Genomic DNA, 19,501 nt, shown 5'->3' with positions numbered 1-19,501 from the left:
AGGATTCCCTCCAACAACTTGCCCACCACTGAGGTCAGTCTCACTGGTCTATAGTTCCCTGGCTTGTCCTTACCACCATTCTTAAACAGTGGCACCGCCGTTTGCCAACCTCCAGTCTTCCGGCACCTCACCTGTGACTATCGATGATACAAATATCTCAGCAAGAGGCACAGCAATCACTTCTCTAGCTTCTCACAGAGTTCTCGGGTATACCTGATCAGGTCCTGGGGATTTATCCACCGTTAACCGTTTCATGACATCCAGCACTTCCTCCTCTGTAATCTGGACATTTTGCAAGATGTCACCATCTATTTACCTACAGTCTGTATCTTCCATATCCTTTTCCATATTAAATACTGATGCAAAATATTCATTTAGTATCGCCCCCATTTTCTCTGGCTCCACACAAAGGCCACCTTGTTGATCTTTGAGGGGCCCTATTCTCTCCCTAGTTACCTTTTTGTCCTTAATATATTTGTAAAAATCCTTTGGATTCTCCTTAATTCTATTTGCCAAAGCTATCTCATGTTCCCGTTTTGCTCTCCTGATTTCCCTCTTAAGTATACTCCTACTTTCTTTATACTCTTCTAAGAATTCATTCGATCAGTCTGTACCTGACATATGCTTCCTCCTTTTTCTTAACCAAACCCTCAATTTCTTTAGTTATCCAGCATTCCCTATAATTACCAGCCTTCCCTTTCACCCTGACAGGAATATACTTTCTCTGGATTCTCGTTATCTCATTTCTGAAGGCTTCCCATTTTCCAGCCGTCCCTTTACCTGCGAACATCTGCCCCCCAATCAGCTTTTGAAAGTTCTTGCCTAATACTGTCAAAATTGGCCTTTCTCCAATTTAGAATTTCAACTTTTAGATCTGGTCTATCCTTTTCCATCACTATTTTAAAACAAATAGAATTATGGTCACTGGCCCCAAAGTGCTCCCCCACTGACATCTCAGTCATCTGCCCTGCCTTATTTCCCAAGAGTAGGTCAAGGTTTGCACCTTCTTTAGTAGGTACATCCACATACTGAATCAGAAAATTGTCTTGTATATACTTAAGAAATTCCTCTCCATCTAAACCTTTAACACTATGGCAGTCAAAGTTGATGTTTGGAAAGTTAAAATCCCCTACCATAACCACCCTATTATTCTTACAGATAGCTGAGACCTTCTTACAAGTTTGTTTCTCAATTTCCCTCTGACTATTGGGGGGTCTATAATACAATCCCAATAATGTGATCATCCCTTTCTTATTTCTCAGTTCCACCCAAATTACTTTCCTGGATATATTTCCGGGAATATCCTCATTTAGCACAGCTGTAATGCTATCCCTTATCAAAAATGCCACTCCCCCTCCTCTTTTGCCTCCCTTTCTATCCTTCCTGCAGCATTTGTATCCTGGAACATTCAGCTGCCAGTCCTGCCTATCCCTGAGCCATGTTTCTGTAATTGCTATGATATCCCAGTCCCATGTTCCGAACCATGCCCTGATTTCATCTGCCTTCCCTGTTAGGCCCCTTGCATTGAAATAAATGCAGTTTAATTTATTAGTCCTACCTTGTCCCTGCCTGCCCTGACTGTTTGACTCACTTCTGTTCTCAACTGTACCCGTCTCAGATCAATCTCTTTCCTCACTATCTCCCTGGGTCCACACCTTACTAGTTTAAATCCTCCCAAGCAGTTCTAGCAAATCTCCCTGCCAGTATATTAGTCCCCTTCCAATTTAGGTGCAATCCGTCCTTCTTGTACAGGTCACTTCTGCCCAAAAAGAGATTCCAATGATCCAAAAATGTGAAACCTTCTCCCATACACCAGCTCCTCAGCCATGCATTCATCTATCCTCCTAATCCTGCCCTCACTAGCTTGTAGAACTGGGACTAATCCAGATATTACTACCCTTGAGGACCTCCTTTTTAAAATTCTACCTAACTCTCTGTAATCTCCCTTCAGAGTCTCAACCTTTTGCCTTCCAATGTCGTTGGTTCCAATGTGGACAATGACCTCCTGCTGCCCCCTCTCCCCTGTGAGAACATTCTGCACCCTCTCTGAGACATCCTTGATCCTGGCACCAGGGAAACAACACACCATTCTGCTTTTTCTCTGCTGACCACAGAAATGTCTGTCTGTACCTCGGACTACAGAATCCCCAAACACAATTGATCTCTTGGAACCCGACATACCCCTCATTGCATTAGAGCCAGTCTAAATACCAGAAACGTGGCTGTTTATGCTACGTTCCGCTGATAATCCATCACCCACTACATTTACCAAAACAGCATACCTGTTTGAAATGGGTATATCCACAAAAGACTCCTGCCTGAACTTCTGTGCTCTTCCAGCACCACTAATCCAGTATCTGGTTTCCAGCATCTGCAGTCATTGTTTTTACCTCCTGCACTAGCCGCCTACCTCTCTCACCCTTCCTGGAGTTAACCCATCTATGTGACTGTATCTGAGACATTCCCCCCTTTTTTATAACTGCCATCCATCACATACTGTTGCTGTTGCAAATTCCTCATCACTTCTATTTGTCTCTCCAACCGATCCACTTGATCTGATAAGATTTGCATCCAACATCATTTATGGCAGATATAATCCGCAGTAACCCTTAAACTCTCTTTCAACTCCCACATCTGACAAGAAGTACATATCACTGCAAAGGCTATTTTTGCTCCTTCACAATCTACAGACCCAGTAAATAACACCGTCTTATTCCTCTACAAACACTGCCCCAGGTTAAATTAATAGCTATGGCTTATATTTTAAGTTTAATCAAGAGACTTATCTCCAAAAACATATACTCAAGAAAGAATCCACTGTGGAGAAAGTGAGGACTGCAGATGCTGGAGATCAGAGCTGAAAATGTGTTGCTGGAAAAACGCAGCAGGTCAGGCAGCATCCAAGGAGCAGGAGAATCTGAAGAAGGGCTCATGCCCAAAACGTCGATTCTCCTGCTCCTTGGATGCTGCCTGACCTGCTGCACTTTTCTAGCAACACATTTTCAGCTCAGAAAGAATCCACTGTACCCACTACTGCAGCCTTTCTATTGGACCGACTTAAAACAACAATTAACTTATCTGATTCTGTGCTGTGAACTTCACCCAACAGTTCCTCCAAGATGAGTTGTGAATTTCACTGTTTGTTAATTTTCCCAGATGCACTCTGATGTCCTGCGATACATGAATTCAAGCAGTAAAGGTGGTAACTCTGCAGGTTTTCTTTCTCTCTCTCTCTCTCTCTCTCTCTCTCTCTCTCCTGCACTGTCCTCACCATAGGAAGAAGAAATTTAAAGGTACTATGAAATTTACTAAGGTTGTGATAGTCTGGCACACCTTTTAAGACTGCTACATTTTAAATAGATTCTCCTCGCTACGTGAAAGCACTACAGCCCTCAGGAAGGTGGCATGCTACCTTTATACCTCAGATAATCTCCAGCACGTTCTCATTCATTCTAGATTCCTCTCTTGTAGCTTAAGATAATCATTCCATGGTATATTCACCATGCACCCCATAATGGCCTACATAGTTACACCTCAAGAAATAAACTACTACTCTCAGAAAATGCACATGGAGAACACGAGGGAAGGTTAATCAGAGTTTGATAATTGAAATGAAAGCACTGCAGCAATTTTCTTGTTATCTGCTGTATAGAACAAATGCTCTGTGCATCAAGTTCTAACTGTGTTATCCATTTGTTACATGCATCATCAACGGATTCAAAATGATAACATTGTAATACTTCATAAAGCTAGCTGACAATAACCATCCCTACTTAAACAGTCAAGCAGATGCTGACAGGCACACAAAAGAAATGGCTTTGACCTGGGAAATATTCACTGGAGGTATTTGTGGAGGAGGTAGAGAGGAGAGGCAATCCTTTATCCATCGGAGCAGCAGGGGAGGCAGGGGACCCTGTAGACACACATTGAAAAGATGTTGACAGCAAAGAGCAATAGTGATCATTGTCAAGAGTCTAGCCCTAAGGACCTTGCTATAGTGCAGTAAGAAATTCAATGATCTCGCAGTCATCAACTTCTGTGAATGCAGTTCCAAATAAAATATCATTGCCAATTGCAACACTAGTCTCAGATTCTCTTCTTTTCACAAGATCCTAGTACTCACCTATGAGCAATCTCTGTCAATCAAGCCTCAGACCTAACATTGAGAGACTTCACCATATCCTCACTGTTGCAAGATTCACATCCACAACTCTCATCTTGTGGACAGTGCTAGCTAGCAAACTATGACAGTTACATCATCTCAGTAGACAGCATACTTGTTAACACTCTTCTCTACCTCTTGCCCAAGGAGTAGCATGTAACTCGAGACAGCAGAGTTAACTAGAAGAGAAAAAAAATATCTCCATGCCTTAACAAAGAAAGCCACAAGGGAAAAGTTGTTTTGAGAAATGGGGAAGGAAATGAAGTTGGAAAACAACAGGAGCTGGTTAGATATCATAGGAAAGTGAGAGTTGTGCTGACATACCCTCACCACCGAGAAGCTGCTGCCAATCGGTATGGAGAAACCATTGTCAGGTTCTTGTCAGCAGAGGAGCTGAAACTGATAAAGATGATGGTATGCCCAGATCTCACCCCCTTTTGACCACCTGGACCTCATTCTTCAATCTGTTACAAACTCCATGTGGACTAAACGTGCGGCTCTGATCTTGTGCCCTCTCCTAACACCAGAGTCTTGTTAGTTTACTCCCTTCCTTTCAGGCACTCAAAGAGTTCAACCTGACCAGTCAGATGAGAAACAGCAAAAGGTCAGTAATGATCAAGATGATTTCACACCCACATCATTAAATCAGTTACTGACACTGCACATTATTTTGACTTCAGTATTGGGTAAGATCTACATTTCATGAGACACTCTCAACAAGTAACATGCAGTCATGGAAAAGCCAATTTAGGTACAAACTTGCCATTCTGCTGTACAACATTCCAGTGAGGACTTTGATGTGATGAGCCACAGAAGAATATGGTGATCATGTACAATGAAGCATTTCATGCATTGAGAACCCTTCCAAAAAATATGAATACAATGTTCAGCAGTTCACAGGAATTCAGCACCAATTCAGCACAAGGCTTTTTACAGTACTTGAAGCCCATCCTTTCTGACTTCAAAGTGTTGACCAATTCGACCAAACTATGATGTGGAGGTGGTGGTGTTGGACTGAGGTGGACTAAGTTAAAAATCACATAACACCAGGTTATAGTCCAACAGGTTTATTTGAAAGTACAACCTGTTGAACTATAACCTGCTACTGAGAAACCTCGATTATCTGATTGACATAGGAAGGGAGTATTTTGTTCGGGTAATCGAATAATCGGATAACTGAATGCCGGAAAACACCGTTTAGCCACGCGTCAGAATCTTACGATCTGGTCCGGATAATCCAAAATTTGGATAATTGAATGCTGGATAATCGAGGTTCCTCTATATTGTGTTATTTTTAACTTCATCAAACTGCGAAACCTGGCCATGGTGCATCAGCTGATGCCAGATATTTAAGTTCTGTAGCAAAGGCTCAAACTCACATTTTGCATGTTCAAATTAATGTCAGGTAGGCTTTTGTTTCCTTTATTCTTCCTTGGGATGCAGGTGCCATTGGTAAGGCCAGCATTTTGTTGCCCATCCCCAATTAACCTTGAACTATGAGGCTTGCTAGGTCATTTTAGAAGTCAGTCAAGAGTCAACAACCTTGATGTGGAGCTTGAATCAGATGTGGAGCAGATCAGATAAGGATGGCAGAATTTCCTCCTCAAAGGACACTAGTGAATCAGGTGATATTTTACAACAATTGATGATACGATTAGTAAGACCAATTTTATCTTCTGAACAACATAGACATGCCTAGACTATAGATGCTTCTTTTGAAAGAATAATTCTGTGTGTAAATATTAGCAGGCCCATCAGATTGCAGTTGACTGCTTCAGGAACATGAATATATGAACCACAGTGCATCTTGTTGCAGCATTACAGCCTCCAATCTCTCATAAAACAACATGAGAGTACAACGCAGAGACATACAAAGTCAGATAGTCAACATATTGCCTATGTACATTTGAGTGACAGGAGTTGGGATACATAGGTGGATGTCTTTGATCATTAGTATCTCCTCCAATTCCTCTTCAAACTGCATCTATTGAACGTGCTGATCCCCTTACCAGCCTTTAGTTCGTTTTTCTTTCAGGACCTGTATGATTATGCGCCTTTGTCCAACAAAACTGTACTGCTTGTGGTACAGAACCACAGTCATTAGAACTTCACTTGCACAGTCCAGACACTCATTCAAAACTGCAAAGGTGTAACCTCACATAATTCTGATGGCTGTGAAACAAGTGTGCTAATTGGGTGGCATGGTGGCTCAGTGGTTAGCACTGCTGTCTCACAGCTCCAGGTTCAATTCCAGCCTTGGGCAACTGTCTGTGTAGAGTTTGCACATTCTCCCTGTGTCTGCGTGGGTTTGCTCCGGTTTCCTCCCACAGTCCAAAGATGTGCACGTCAGGTGAATTGGCCATGCTAAATTGTCCATAGTATTAAGTACATTAGTCAGAGGGGAAATGGTCTTCAGAGTGTCGGTGTGGACTGGTTGGGCCGAAGGATCCGTTTCCACACTGTAGGGAATCTAATCTAATCCAATCCTTTCTTTGGCAAGCAGCTACTGCAAGTAATTTCATGTTCAGGACAGACTTAATCCACCTGGAACTAAACGAAGACTTGATTTTTAAAATGAGACATTGCTAGAATGTGAAATTGCCGTAAAATTGATGCATTGTTGAAGATAGTAAGCAATCACTTGCATGATGTTTGACTAGGTTGCAAGCAAGCTAGATTTTGAGCTTTGTGAAATCTTTTTCGATTGTAATGATTTGGAGGAGCCAGTGTTGGGATGGGGTGTACAAAGTTAAAATTCACACAACACCAGGTTATAGTCCAACAGGTTTATTTGGAAACAGTAGCTTTCAAAGTGTGGCTCCTTCATCAGATGGTTGATGAAGGAGCAGTGTTCCGAAAGCTAGTGCTTCCAAATAAGCCTGCTGGACTTTAGCCTGGTGTTGTGTGATTTTTAACTTTCTGTTGTCATTTATGGCAACTTGATGAAAAAAATATGAATGGTCACATACTAAGAATCTATGATTCTCCAGTAATCTTTTCATCCTCTCCGAGTTGAATAGTTGTCATTGGTTTGAGATTGAATGGAAACTTTGTTTCAAAGGTAAGTAATTGGTTCATATTAGAGATACCCCAAGTGAAAGTTTGAACTGTTCAGGGCAGTTCTGATCTTTAGAGCCATTGGCAGTGCAACTCAGTGATGGCCTCTCTTTGCTTTTATAGACATGCATATTACTTGCATTTTTTAAAGCTTTCCAGATTTTGTGCCAAGTATCAAACTTTCAGAGAGATCTTCTTGTCAATAAGAAAGCATGTCAATAAATTAGCTTATCCTGCATAGAAACAAAAACAACAGGAGAAGTAGCAAAATCCTTTGCCACTTTATTTTCTTTTTCTTAATACATTTGGTAGACTGGAAAAGGATAAGCAGAAACTTATTTTTTATTTTCTTTTAAGCTAATTGAGCACACACAATTAATGCTATTGAATGGATAGAGAGGCTTTTCTATTTTCAAAGTGAATTCTTACAGTAACTTTAAATAATCATTTTTAGGAAGATGTGGTTTCCATACTCTAAAATCAGTGAGGAAACAAACACAGGAAAGTAGAACCAAAACCTTGTGACCTGGATTTGTGATCAATAGAGAAGAGATAGTGTTCATGACTAATTTCAAAGAACACCATCCACAAAGATTAAGCAAGTTCCAGAGGCTCATGCATTGTGATGTGATTCTGAACTGCTGTATTTAGTAAGGGATCTGTGGCAATATGATAGAAGAATATAAGATGGTTACAGAATGGAAAGGCAAATAAATATGAGAGGAACTATTTCCTCATAAAAGGGAGTCTGGAACAAGAATGCATAATGCAAAAGAAATAACCTAAAGAATAACTGTCAGGAGGCATTTTGTTACCTAACTGAAAATCTATATCTGTTTCTTGTATAATTCTGTTAAATGAAGTTAAAATTTTGAACCTAGGATTGGTAGATTTTTTTCTGTTTGTTTAAAATATAAACGACTAAGAAAAAAAGGACACTGGGAATTAAAATATCGTTCAGCTAACATCTAAATTATTTGCAGAACAGACTCAAGGGACTGAAAGATCTCAAATGCCATTAGAAATCTGGGATATTATATTATGTTAAATCCAAGAATAGGACATGACTGGATCTAACAAAATTCCCTGTTGACAAAATTTATAAAAATATATTTCAGAAAGCATTCAGCAAAGAATACTTTCTAAATAACCACGTACGAATGCGAAATATTCTGATAGTCAGCTTTGATATAGCAGCTGGTAAAGTAGCCATAACAGGTGTTGCAATCTGTGTAAACTGTGATTCTCTACCACATATTTTAATTGGAATTTAAATAATTGATGGAAATAGTTTTACTTGCCATTTTTAAAATTTACCACTGTGACCTCCTGAAATACACAAAGTATTAAAACTTATCGTAAACTAATAGTTATGTAAGAAAACTTATTCAATGTGTGTGTACTATAAAGAGTAAATGTCTTAACACCTAATTAGTACCAAAAGTAAAAAAGAACATTTAAAAGTCCCTCTGATAATTTTCTAGTTTATGCATAGATCTTCCTAGTGGCACTTACAAGTGACATTGACAGTGAATGCAAAGACAACTGTACATCTTCTAGAGGCTAAATTTGGTTGGCTCTAAAGAAAGAAGATTACATTTCATTGTGAAGCAGCATGCCAAATATTGCCCTTAGAACAATGTACAGTAAAAGCATCATAAGATTCATTTTAAAAACGTTTCAATACAATAAATGATCATGCAAAATAACTCGAAATTTTCAGTAATCCACAATTCATGTGTGAAAAGTGCATTTAAAGTTTGCAACATTATCTTAACCCTTGCTTTAATTTTGAACTTCTCACACTTGAAGGGCTTTTTCTTCCCTTTTTTATCAATCAAAATTTGGGTGAGTGTTCCAAGTAGCACACCCTTCTGTCAAGATAATTCACCCAATTGTGCACTAATCAGCTCATCCAGAACTGGCAGGCAAGCATAAGTGACTTTCTCAGCCCGTTGGCTAACCCATCAAAGACCCGCAGCTTCTGTTTCTATAGACTGCTAGTCAAGGTCTTGTCTTTGGTCAGATTGCAAAGTTTTTATTCTTGTCGCGGTTGGTGGTTGGGTTTCAGAGGTCACCCCTCACTGCAAAGCCTCTTTCCACACCCCCTCCCACCTCACCAATTCCCCTTAAGATTGGGAAAGACAGAAGACACCCAACCACCAGTCAGCAAACTAGCCATCTTTCTCACCCATCAGCAAGGTAGGTATTCATGGAGATAGGAAATGAGGACCTTGAGCGATCATTAATTGGCCACTCAAGAGCTTTATGCCCAATTGACATTTCCACTTAGAACTTAGCTGTTGATGTGGTGAGAAGGTGGCAACTATCTTATCAGGGCCAGCTTACATTTTTACTTTCCCTGTTTCCACCTCTCTCACCATTTCAGGGAGAGGAAAATTACACACAATATCCATTAACTTCCTACACAATGAAGTCTCACCTGGAATATGCACCAGAAAAGATGATGCAGTTTATGAAGAAGAATGAATGATCTAATATTGATTTTTCCATAACATCACGAGCGTTTAAAGCATTGTAACAGTCAAAATGAAAATTAATGAAGACTCAGGAGCTAGTGCAAAGGAATTGCCCAAGTTCTTATGCTTTTACGTTCTGTTGGAGCATTTGAATCAGATGAAAGCAATGCACTTGGGAAGGAGGAAAACATAGTGATTGGATAATTGTGATACAACAATCTGTATTAATTTTGAAGGGTTGAGAAGGAATGGGCAATAACCATTCAGAGAAATAGAAGCAAGGAGGTATGACTAATATTAATACCTCACATTTGACAATGGTAATTGCATAACCCTCTTTGAGTTGGTTTCTTGTCTGAAGAAGTACATGACATCCGTTTTTCACTTCTCCAAAACAGTTTCAATGACAGTAAGAATTCTATATCCAGTAAAGAATCAACTGCACAACATGAGTGCACCCATCAAACATCACACACTCACTATAGAACAAAGCAGTGTGACAAACATGTCAAAGCCACATCAAACTGCACTTCATATGGTACAATCTGCCTAAAGAGCATGCAAAACAACACTTTTCACTGTAACATAGTACATATGACAATAATAAATCAAATCAAATAACATTTCAAGCTATGGCATAAATGACAGATATCACACTATTTGAGCTAAATATGCTATTCAATTATGTTAATCATTATGACCTGAAAGAGTGCTACAATGCCACAATCAAATACAGCTTTAGTGATATTATTTAGTTTCAAATGCAGTTATATTCATTATCACTGAGCCAAGCACCAAAACCATAAAATCGTTTTAAATTTTTTGTGTTGCATATCCTACTGTTTTTCCAAAAGTTAGAAAGCTAATGAATTATTATTGTGATTTATTTTACAGCAAAAGCAGATTAACACAAGTATCAAATCCAGAACCGTAAACCAAAAGTTGGAAATGTTTCATAAATGTAAAGCGCCCAATTCAGATTATTTTAGACATAAATGTGCTTACCAATCCAACAAACACAATTTTAGAAAACAGAAAATTGTTTGGAAGGTGCACACATTCCATTGAATGTATATTAAATATCTTTTTGAGTCCTGTCAAAAAATGTATCTATCATAGCTAGATAAATTAGTATTAATGCCTACAGCAATTTCAAACAAGTCATGTGTTCTGTATATGCCTCATTGACTGAGTGCTTTGCTGACATAGCAAAAAATAGAAAGAAGACTATCATTCTGAATCTCTGATAGGGTGGTCCAGCAATCCAACTAATGCGGTAAGTATGTGTTTGAAGTAAAATGACATGAATATCTCCTAGTTTTTGATACTTCATGTAAAATTACTAACTTTTGAATCCCAGCAACTAGCTACACTCAGGTGAATGGTGCCTTTGAGATTCAATGACTGCCTTATTTTCAAACTGCGGGCTTTATTTTTATTATTTGCAATGAAATATGGATGATGTTGGCAAAACCAGCATTCGTTGCCCATCTTTTCGAGTGGTTGCTCACTTACAGTATTTTACTTGTGAATTTATTCATGTTTTTCAAATCATTGAGATTTCAAAACTGGTTGTTCTCCCAGTTGTATATCTAACTGAATGACAGGCACAGGGGAGCGGTAAAGAGGAAAAGACATTGTAGTGCTCACTTGAGCACATTATTTGCAAAATTCTATGCTAGGAACTGATTGTTGCAAAATAACCTGTCTATTTCAATGTGCAAGCAGTTTAGAATAAATGAATAACATTCATCTTGTGCCCTATTTTAGCCATTCTATCAAACTTCTGATTTTTTGCAGTCAATTGTTTAACTCAGACAACTAGAATGACAAATACCTATTTATTTGTGTTACCTTTAATCTGCTACAGGTTACAGATGCAGAGATTGCAAGCCAAACTTCATGCTTTTCCCTTTCCAAATAGTGTTTTTATGCCATGGTTGGATTTCACACTATTTTGCTCTTGCTCTGAATACAATGACGTTAATAAGAAAATTGCAAAATAATTCACCCAATAATTGGTTATTAATGTATTATTGTCTGAGTTTTTTTGTCGCATGTTACTGCTCTGCATCAAAATAAAACCCAGGTATTTATTATCTTATCAACTTAAACCCAGCTGAACAAAGAACAAATAACTAAATAAATAGGTGCAGTGTAATCAGTAACTGGTGGGTTCAAACAGTGAACCAAATGTTTAATGACAAGTTGTTGCTTCATGTTTTATGAACATAGATTGGGCTAACTTTGAATATAAAGGTATTGCAAGAAACGTTGCACTCATCTACCAAATATGGAAATCCCTGAGTTAACAGCTACAATAAAAAAATGGAAAGCTGAATAGTTGGACACTGCTTTCTGAAAGGCTTCTGAAGAAGTCAGTATTTATTTTGAAATAATTTATGTATCTAAATTTGTTCTCTGAAAACAACCACGTTTTTCAACCATATCTGTCATACACAGAATAACTTCTCTGCTCCTGACAAGTCTGTAAAGTTACTCCATTGGCAAAAATAAGTGACAGAAAGGCCCAGTCTTGTCACAAAGTTTTCCTAACTGTATTGTCTACTTGACAGAACTAGTCTGTTGACACCTGTTTAAATATTGTTTTAGCAAATCAGATTGAGGTCAATCTGCTCAGTGGACAATGACGTGAGAAGAATGTCCCCAAAAAAACAAACAATCCTTGATCAATTCCTTGTTTCTTTCACTTCCACTGAAGCCAGCAGTCTTAATTTATTTTTATGAAACATATGCAATGATTGTAACGAGGTCAGCCAGGCAGACCTTATAGAATATGAGTTCCCTGATTGGGACTGTTAATCTGGTCCAGTCACGGAGCCCTGCCTGACAAATATAAACAGAAGTGTCAGAGGCTCTGTTCACTCTGAAAGCCGTCTCTGAGGAAGCTGGATCAGTTCCAATGACTCTCGACACAAATAAAAAGTGATTTGCTGACTGGATACCGGCTTCTGTGGAGTTATTTTAGTATTAAAAGGAAAAATAGATGGGATTTGAACAGTTATGCAGAATCATCTCTTGACACAACTAATTCTTCTTTCCTCCAAAATGTTGTATTCTGTTCCATGTGCAGTAGAATTACAGAGGGCCCAGGATCTGACCCATTTCAAGACTACCGTATGGAATTGATACCAAGGAGCATCCAACGCTCAACTGGAATTTTGAGTCCCAACATCAACAGAGGAAATGCATAACATTGTATTAAAGCCATATTAAGGTATCAATCATCAGTTGATTCTATGTGTATATTACTTCATGAACTTTATTACAATGTGCAGTCAAGCACAGTAACATTTTTCCAGCAAGTTATTCACAATAATTCAATCCATTTGTGTTCATCACTCGTGGGTTTTCAAGATAAGAAAAAGAGTGTAGCAAAATGTATCACAGTAACATCCACCATAACAACACTATAAATTTTCTCTTAAAGCAAGCAACTTAATTCATGCAATTATGAAAGGGATAGCATCAAGTGTTAAATAATCTTACCTTGGTAGAATAATTTAAATCCATGAGCACTGACAGCAAAGTCACTTGTAAGACGCAATGCAAACACAGACCCAGTGCTTGTCACAGGTGCAGGCATCTGAAAACCAGTTAACCTGTATCAAAAAGCAAATGGAACACAATTCATTAAAGAAATCCACATATTTACATTAATAAAATCTGAACCAAGCAACTAACCAAACAAAAACACATCCCATTAAGAAGAGGGAGTTGTATTTCACTTTGGAGGCAGTGGTTCAGTTCCAATTGAAGAGTTTTCCTTGCAGCCATTTAATAATGAGGGGAATGAGGGTGAATAAAGGTCTGCCTAGGCTTCATATTGTGTGGGAGGAACAAGCGAGGTCAAAGACTTGGATCATCTGGAGTCCAGTCAAGGAGGCTAAGGCCGCTCTTCCCTGCCTCCACTCCAAGAAGCCACTTGATTGGACTTTTGGCATGGATCTGCTCTGCTGCTGGTGAAATCTTTGTGGCGATCATTAATTCTTATTCTATTTTGAGTGCAAAGGAGAGAGGAGATATTCAAATTAAATAAAGCAGATCAAAGCTAAATGCTAGAATTATGGAATGTTTCTTGGTTTGGATTATGCGATTGCAATAATGATGCTCCATCAGCATTCATTATTATTAAGTAATATTTTAAACAACAACTTCTGAGTTTACACATTCGCAACTGAATGTATTTTTCTGGCAGTTGCCATCCAAGTTATCTTGGTCTCACATTGAAATTCTGAAGAAGATGCAGTTTAGACTTGAAACGGTAATTCTGATTTTCTCTCCAGAAATGTTGAGCTTTTCCAGCATTCTCTCTGTTTATCTTAGATTTCCAGAATCTGTAGGATTTTGCCTTTATTCGAGGTTATGTCTAACATCTTGTTTCAAAAACATTACAAATACTAATTCTGAACTGTTTGACAGGTCCAACTAATATTTTGTTGATTGGAGATCCTTGTTAAATAGCATTACAGGTAATTCTGCTATAACACCTTGTTCATTAACACAAATTCACTATAACGTGATTAACGAATTGGAAACACTTTATAAAGTGTGAACTTTGAAAACATGTGTTGGCGGTAACATGATTACATCACCAACACATTAAGTGCTGTTTCTAAAGCACAGTTTTTCTCGAACGCGAGGTTGCACAAGAATGAAACCATCGCGCCATAAGAGAACAACCTGTACTGTTTTCATGTTACCTTTCCTTTCACTGCACAGAGAAGGCTGGTTTTGCACTCTGGCATTCTGTTAGACCTAAATTACTAATCATACACAAGGACTGGTGAAGAAATAATATGTGTATTTTGTTTGAAGAGAAGACAAATATACTGATAAAACTTACTGGGAGACCATATACAGTGCATTTTATTCCTAGTCTGTTGCAAACAAGTTAAAGGACTAATCTGTCATGTATTGTTGAGTTGGGTAGTGATTGACAATAGTTTAAGATACATGTCCCCAAATGTATATGCACATCATATTATGTGAATGTAAAGCATATCCTTACACTTCCATGATAACTAACCAGTGCAGTTACTTGTGTCTTTCTTCTTATGTTGAATAAAATCAATTTCTGTAACCTCCAGATGTCCCCATACATTGGACTAATTGACCTTTTTTACCCTTTCTAATGGGGCGGCATGTTGGCTCAGTGGTGAACATTGCTGTCACACAGCACCAGGGACTGGGTTCAATTCCAGTCTTGGGTGACTGCCTATGTGGATTTTGCACATTCTCCGTGTGTCTGCGTGGGTTTCCTCCCACAGTCCAAAGATGTGCAGGTTAGGTGAATTGGCCATGCAAAATTGCCCATAGTGTTAGGTGCATTAGTCAGGGGTAAATATTCCGAATGGGTCTGGGGGGTTACTTTTTGGAGGGTCGGTGTGGACTTGTTGGGCCGAAGGGCCTGTTTCTATACTGTAGGGAATCTAATGTGCACAAGGCTTTAGAATATGGGTGAAAGATCTTGCACCAATTAACATACTCTGGAACGAGACACGTTAAAGATATTACTGTTGCCTTATAGTGCATTATTGGTACGCTCAGGCATTTTTGTAAATAATCACTGATATCATTCCTTGCTTGATCTCCAATGTCTAACAAGCCCTATTATCTGCTTCCTATATATCTTTGAGCGACTGTGTTCATTCTTTTCATTTTTTTCACAGTTTAACTCTTTTGATTAATTTTCTGCAGTTTTGTTTCGACAAGCTTTGCATTGTTATTGTTGTCGTTATGCAAAATGCATTATATCAGTATAAAACACTGTTCTTCTTAAAATTTGTCACCAGTTACTGATGAAAATTATATTATTCTTTATACTTCGAGAATATCGTCCACATTCAGTAATTTTGTTTCATAACTGCACCATAAGTGTTTCTATGAAACACGGAAAGTAGGAGGAGGAGGGGGATATTTCGTCCTTAGAGCCTGCTCCACCTTTCATTATGATCATGGCTGATCATCCAACTCAGTAACCTGTCCCTGCTTTCTCCCCATACCCTTTGATCCCTGCAGAACTATATCTAAGAAAGATGTCTAACTTCTTGAAAACATGCAATGCTTTGGCCTGAACTACATTCTTTGGCAGAGAATTCCATAGGCTCACTGCACTCTGGGTAAAAACATTTCTCCTCAAACAATGACCTCTCCCATATCTTTAGCCTGCGACCCCTGGTTCTGAATTTTCCCGGTCAGGGGGAACATCCGTCCTGCATTTATCCTGTGTAGTCCTGTAGAATTTTATAGGTTTCTATGAGACCTCCCTTCAGTCTTCTAAACTCCAGTGGGTATAGTGCTAACTGATCCAGGTTCTCTTCATATGTCAATCCTGCCATCCCAGGGATCAGTTAGCTAAACAATTGTTGCACTCCTTACATAGCCAAAACATCCTTCCTCAGATAAGGAGACCAATACTGCACACAATAGTCCTGACATGGTCTCACTGATGCCCTACACAATTGCAGCAAGACATCCCTTCTCCTGTAATCAAATCCCCTTGCTGTGGAGGCAAACAGACAATTTGTCTTATTCACTGCCTGCCTGCTGCACCTGCATTGTTACCTTCAGCAACTGGTGTACAAACACACCCACGCTCATTGCACCTCCTTCTTTCCTACTCTATCAATATTAGTTTCATTCTCCTATCTACATCATTAATATATATTGCAAATATGTATTCCAAGCAGTGATCTTGGTACCCCATTGTTTACTGACTGCCACTCAGAAAATTATTTTAGGCCAATCAGGTTTATTCCTAGTCTTTGTTCTTCTGTCTGCTAGCAATTTCTCAATATAGTCAGTACACTACCCCTCATTCCCATGCAGTTTAATGTTTCATGGTAAACCCCTCGTGTGAGACATTATTGAATGCCCTTTGAATGCCTTACGTAACATCATTAGACTAGCTTCATTTCTGAATATTCTATATATTCATGAACTCATAATTTTTTTGGCTTCAAATGCAGAATTGCAGGAACTTTAAGGGCAAAATCCAAACAGTTGCAGACAGACTTTAGGGCTTAATGAGATGGGAAACACCCAGCAATTGGCATTAGGTGAGAATCTTGATGTCATTCAAACTTCTTCTGATTTTTCCCACCGTGGCGTTGAAGACAAACATGGAAATACCTTGAGTCTGATGATGAGGCAATTACCTAAATGTTGAGATTGTTAAGAAATATAAGCTGCCTTAGCTTTAAACCTAGATTTCTGAACTACATAACCTGTTTTGTGGCCAACCTACAATTGACCACAGTCACTAAGAGACTTGTATACAAGGTAAAGCTTGCAACTGATCAAAGACTTACAGCTTGTCAGTTTCACTGAAGAATTCCAGTGATGGCCAGATAAGAAACTGCTGTTCAAGACCTTGCTTCTCTTAAAGAGTGCTTTCATTGCCTGGCCAGTACTTCAAACTTCTTGGAAGGCAGTTTTTCTGTACAGCACTTCACCCACCTTCATTATCATTTCCCTCGTGGCAGCCATTATGGTGGCTAGTCAAAGACTATGTAATAGAGTCATAGAGATGTATAGCATGAAAATAGACACTTTAGTCCAACTCATCCATACTGACCAGATATCGCACCTAATCTAGTCGCACTAGTACCTGGCCCACATCCCTCCAAACCCTTCCTATTCATATACCCCTTCCGGATGCCTTTTAAATATTGCAATTGTACCAGCCTCCACCACTTCCACTGGCAGCTCATTCCATTTTTATACCACAGTCTGTGTGAAAACGTTGCCCCTTAGGTCTCTTTTATATCTTTCCCCTCTCATCTGAAACCTTTGCCCACTAGTTCTAGACTCCCAAACCCCAGGGAAAAGACATTGTCTATTTATTCTATCCATGTCCCTCATGATTTTATAAACCTCTATCAGGTCACCCCGCAGCCTCTGACGTTCCAGGCAAAACAGACCCAGCCTATTCAAACTCTCCCTATTGCTCAAATCCTCCAACACTGGCAACATTCTTGTAAGCCATTTCTGAACCCTTCCAAGTTTCACAACGTCCTTCCGATTGGAAGGAAACCAGAATTGCATGTAATATTCCAAAAGTGGCCTAACTAACATTCTATAGAGCCGCAACATGACCTCCCAACTCCTGTACTCAATACTCTGACCAATAAAGGAAAGAATACCAAATGCCTTCTTCACTATCTTATCTACCTGCAACTCCACTTTCAAGGAGCAATGAATGTCTACTCCAAGATCAACCTCCTCTCTCAAATGACACCATTAGAGTCCACATCTCCAGCAAGATCAGGGAAAAAGAAACAGCAACAGTTGCTTTTCTATCAGCTGCATGTCATTCCACAGGACAGAGGGGACTAACACCAATATTTAGTGTAAAATTGGTGCAACCTCTATGTCAGAGTCAAGAGGCAGAGGATCAAGGTTAGCAGAGACATTGACATAGGAACTTATGGAAAGTTGTTGATGTCACCTGCAGCCTTCTGAATCAAGAACATACATGAAGAACAAAATTGAAAGTGTGATGCTGGGAAAGCACAGCAGGTCAGGCAGCATCCAAGGGCAGGAGAATCGATATTTCGGGCAAAAGCCCTTCATCAGGAATGAGGCTGGGAGCTGAGGGGATGGTGAGATAAATGGGAGGGGTTTGGGGCCCAGGGAAGGTAGATGAGTGTGCGATAGGTGGATGGAGGTGGGGGTAACGGTGAAAGGTCGGAGAGGAGGGTGGAACGGACAGGTGGGAAGGAAGATGGACATTCAGGACAGATCATGAGTGAGGTGGTGCCAAATTGGAAGGTTGGAACTGGGAATAAGGTGGGGGGAGGGGAAATGAGGAAATTGGTGAAATCCATTTTGATGCCATGGCGCTGGAGGGTTCCAAAGCGGAAGATGAGGTTTCTTTCTCCAGGCGTCAGGTGATTAGGGAATGGTGATAGAGGAAGCCCAGGACCTACATGTCCTTAGCAGAGTGGGAGGGAGAGTTGAAGTGGTTGGCCACAGGGCGGTGGGGTTGATTTGTGCAGTTATCTTGAAGATGTTCTCCAAAGTGCTATGCGGGTAGGCGTCCTGTCTCCCCAATGTCGAGGAGATCATATCGGGAGCAACACACATAGTAAATAATGCGCGGAAGTGCAGGTGAAACTCTGATGGATGTAGAAGGCTACTTTAACGCCTTGGACGGAGGTGAGGGAGGAGGTGTGGGCACAGGTTTTGCAATTCCTGTGGTAGCGTGGGAAGGTACCTGGAGGGGAGGTGGGGGAGTAGTCCTGATGAGGCAGTCACAGAGGGAATGGTCTTTACACAAAGTGGATAGGGGTGGGGAGGGAAATATATCTCTGGTGGTGTGGTCCCATCATCTACCAGACCTTGTTGCAGTTGACAGGATAGGGTTCGAGGGCAGAGGTGCAGGAAGTGGATGAGATGTGCTGGAGGGCATCATCGACCATGTGGGAGGGGGAATTGTGGTCTTCGAAGAAGGCGGCCATCTGGTGGAACTGGTCCTCCTGGGAGCAGATGTGGTGGAGGCTGAGGAATTGGAAATAAAAGACAGCATTTTTACAGGAGACAGGGTGAGAGGAGGTATAGTCCGGGTAGCTTTGGGAGTCGGTGGATTTGTAGAAGATGTCAGTGTTGAGTCAGCCAATGTTGATGTAGTTGGAGTGATCCAGGAAGGGGAGGGAGATGTCTGAGATGGTCCAGGTGAACTTAAGGTTGGGGTGGAATGTGCTGGTGAAGTTGATGAACTGTTCAACCTCCTCATGAGAGCACGTGCTGGTGCCAATATAGTCATCAACGTAGCAGA

General features: G+C 40.0%; 1 protein-coding gene across 1 annotated transcript in view; it reads right to left on the bottom strand.

The window, feature by feature from the left end:
• Positions 1 to 19,501, bottom strand: part of csmd3b (CUB and Sushi multiple domains 3b) — a 1,933,688-nt gene that overhangs the window by 1,556,147 nt on the left and 358,040 nt on the right. The window contains exon 3 of the mRNA XM_072571243.1: positions 13,210 to 13,322. Within this exon, the coding sequence (XP_072427344.1) occupies positions 13,210 to 13,322 (113 nt within the window). The remainder of the gene's footprint in view (positions 1 to 13,209; positions 13,323 to 19,501) is intronic.

This window comes from Chiloscyllium punctatum, chromosome 5 (assembly GCF_047496795.1).
Source record: "Chiloscyllium punctatum isolate Juve2018m chromosome 5, sChiPun1.3, whole genome shotgun sequence".
Classification (NCBI taxonomy): Eukaryota; Metazoa; Chordata; class Chondrichthyes; order Orectolobiformes; family Hemiscylliidae; genus Chiloscyllium; species Chiloscyllium punctatum.
This window is presented reverse-complemented; position numbering and strand designations above follow the sequence as displayed.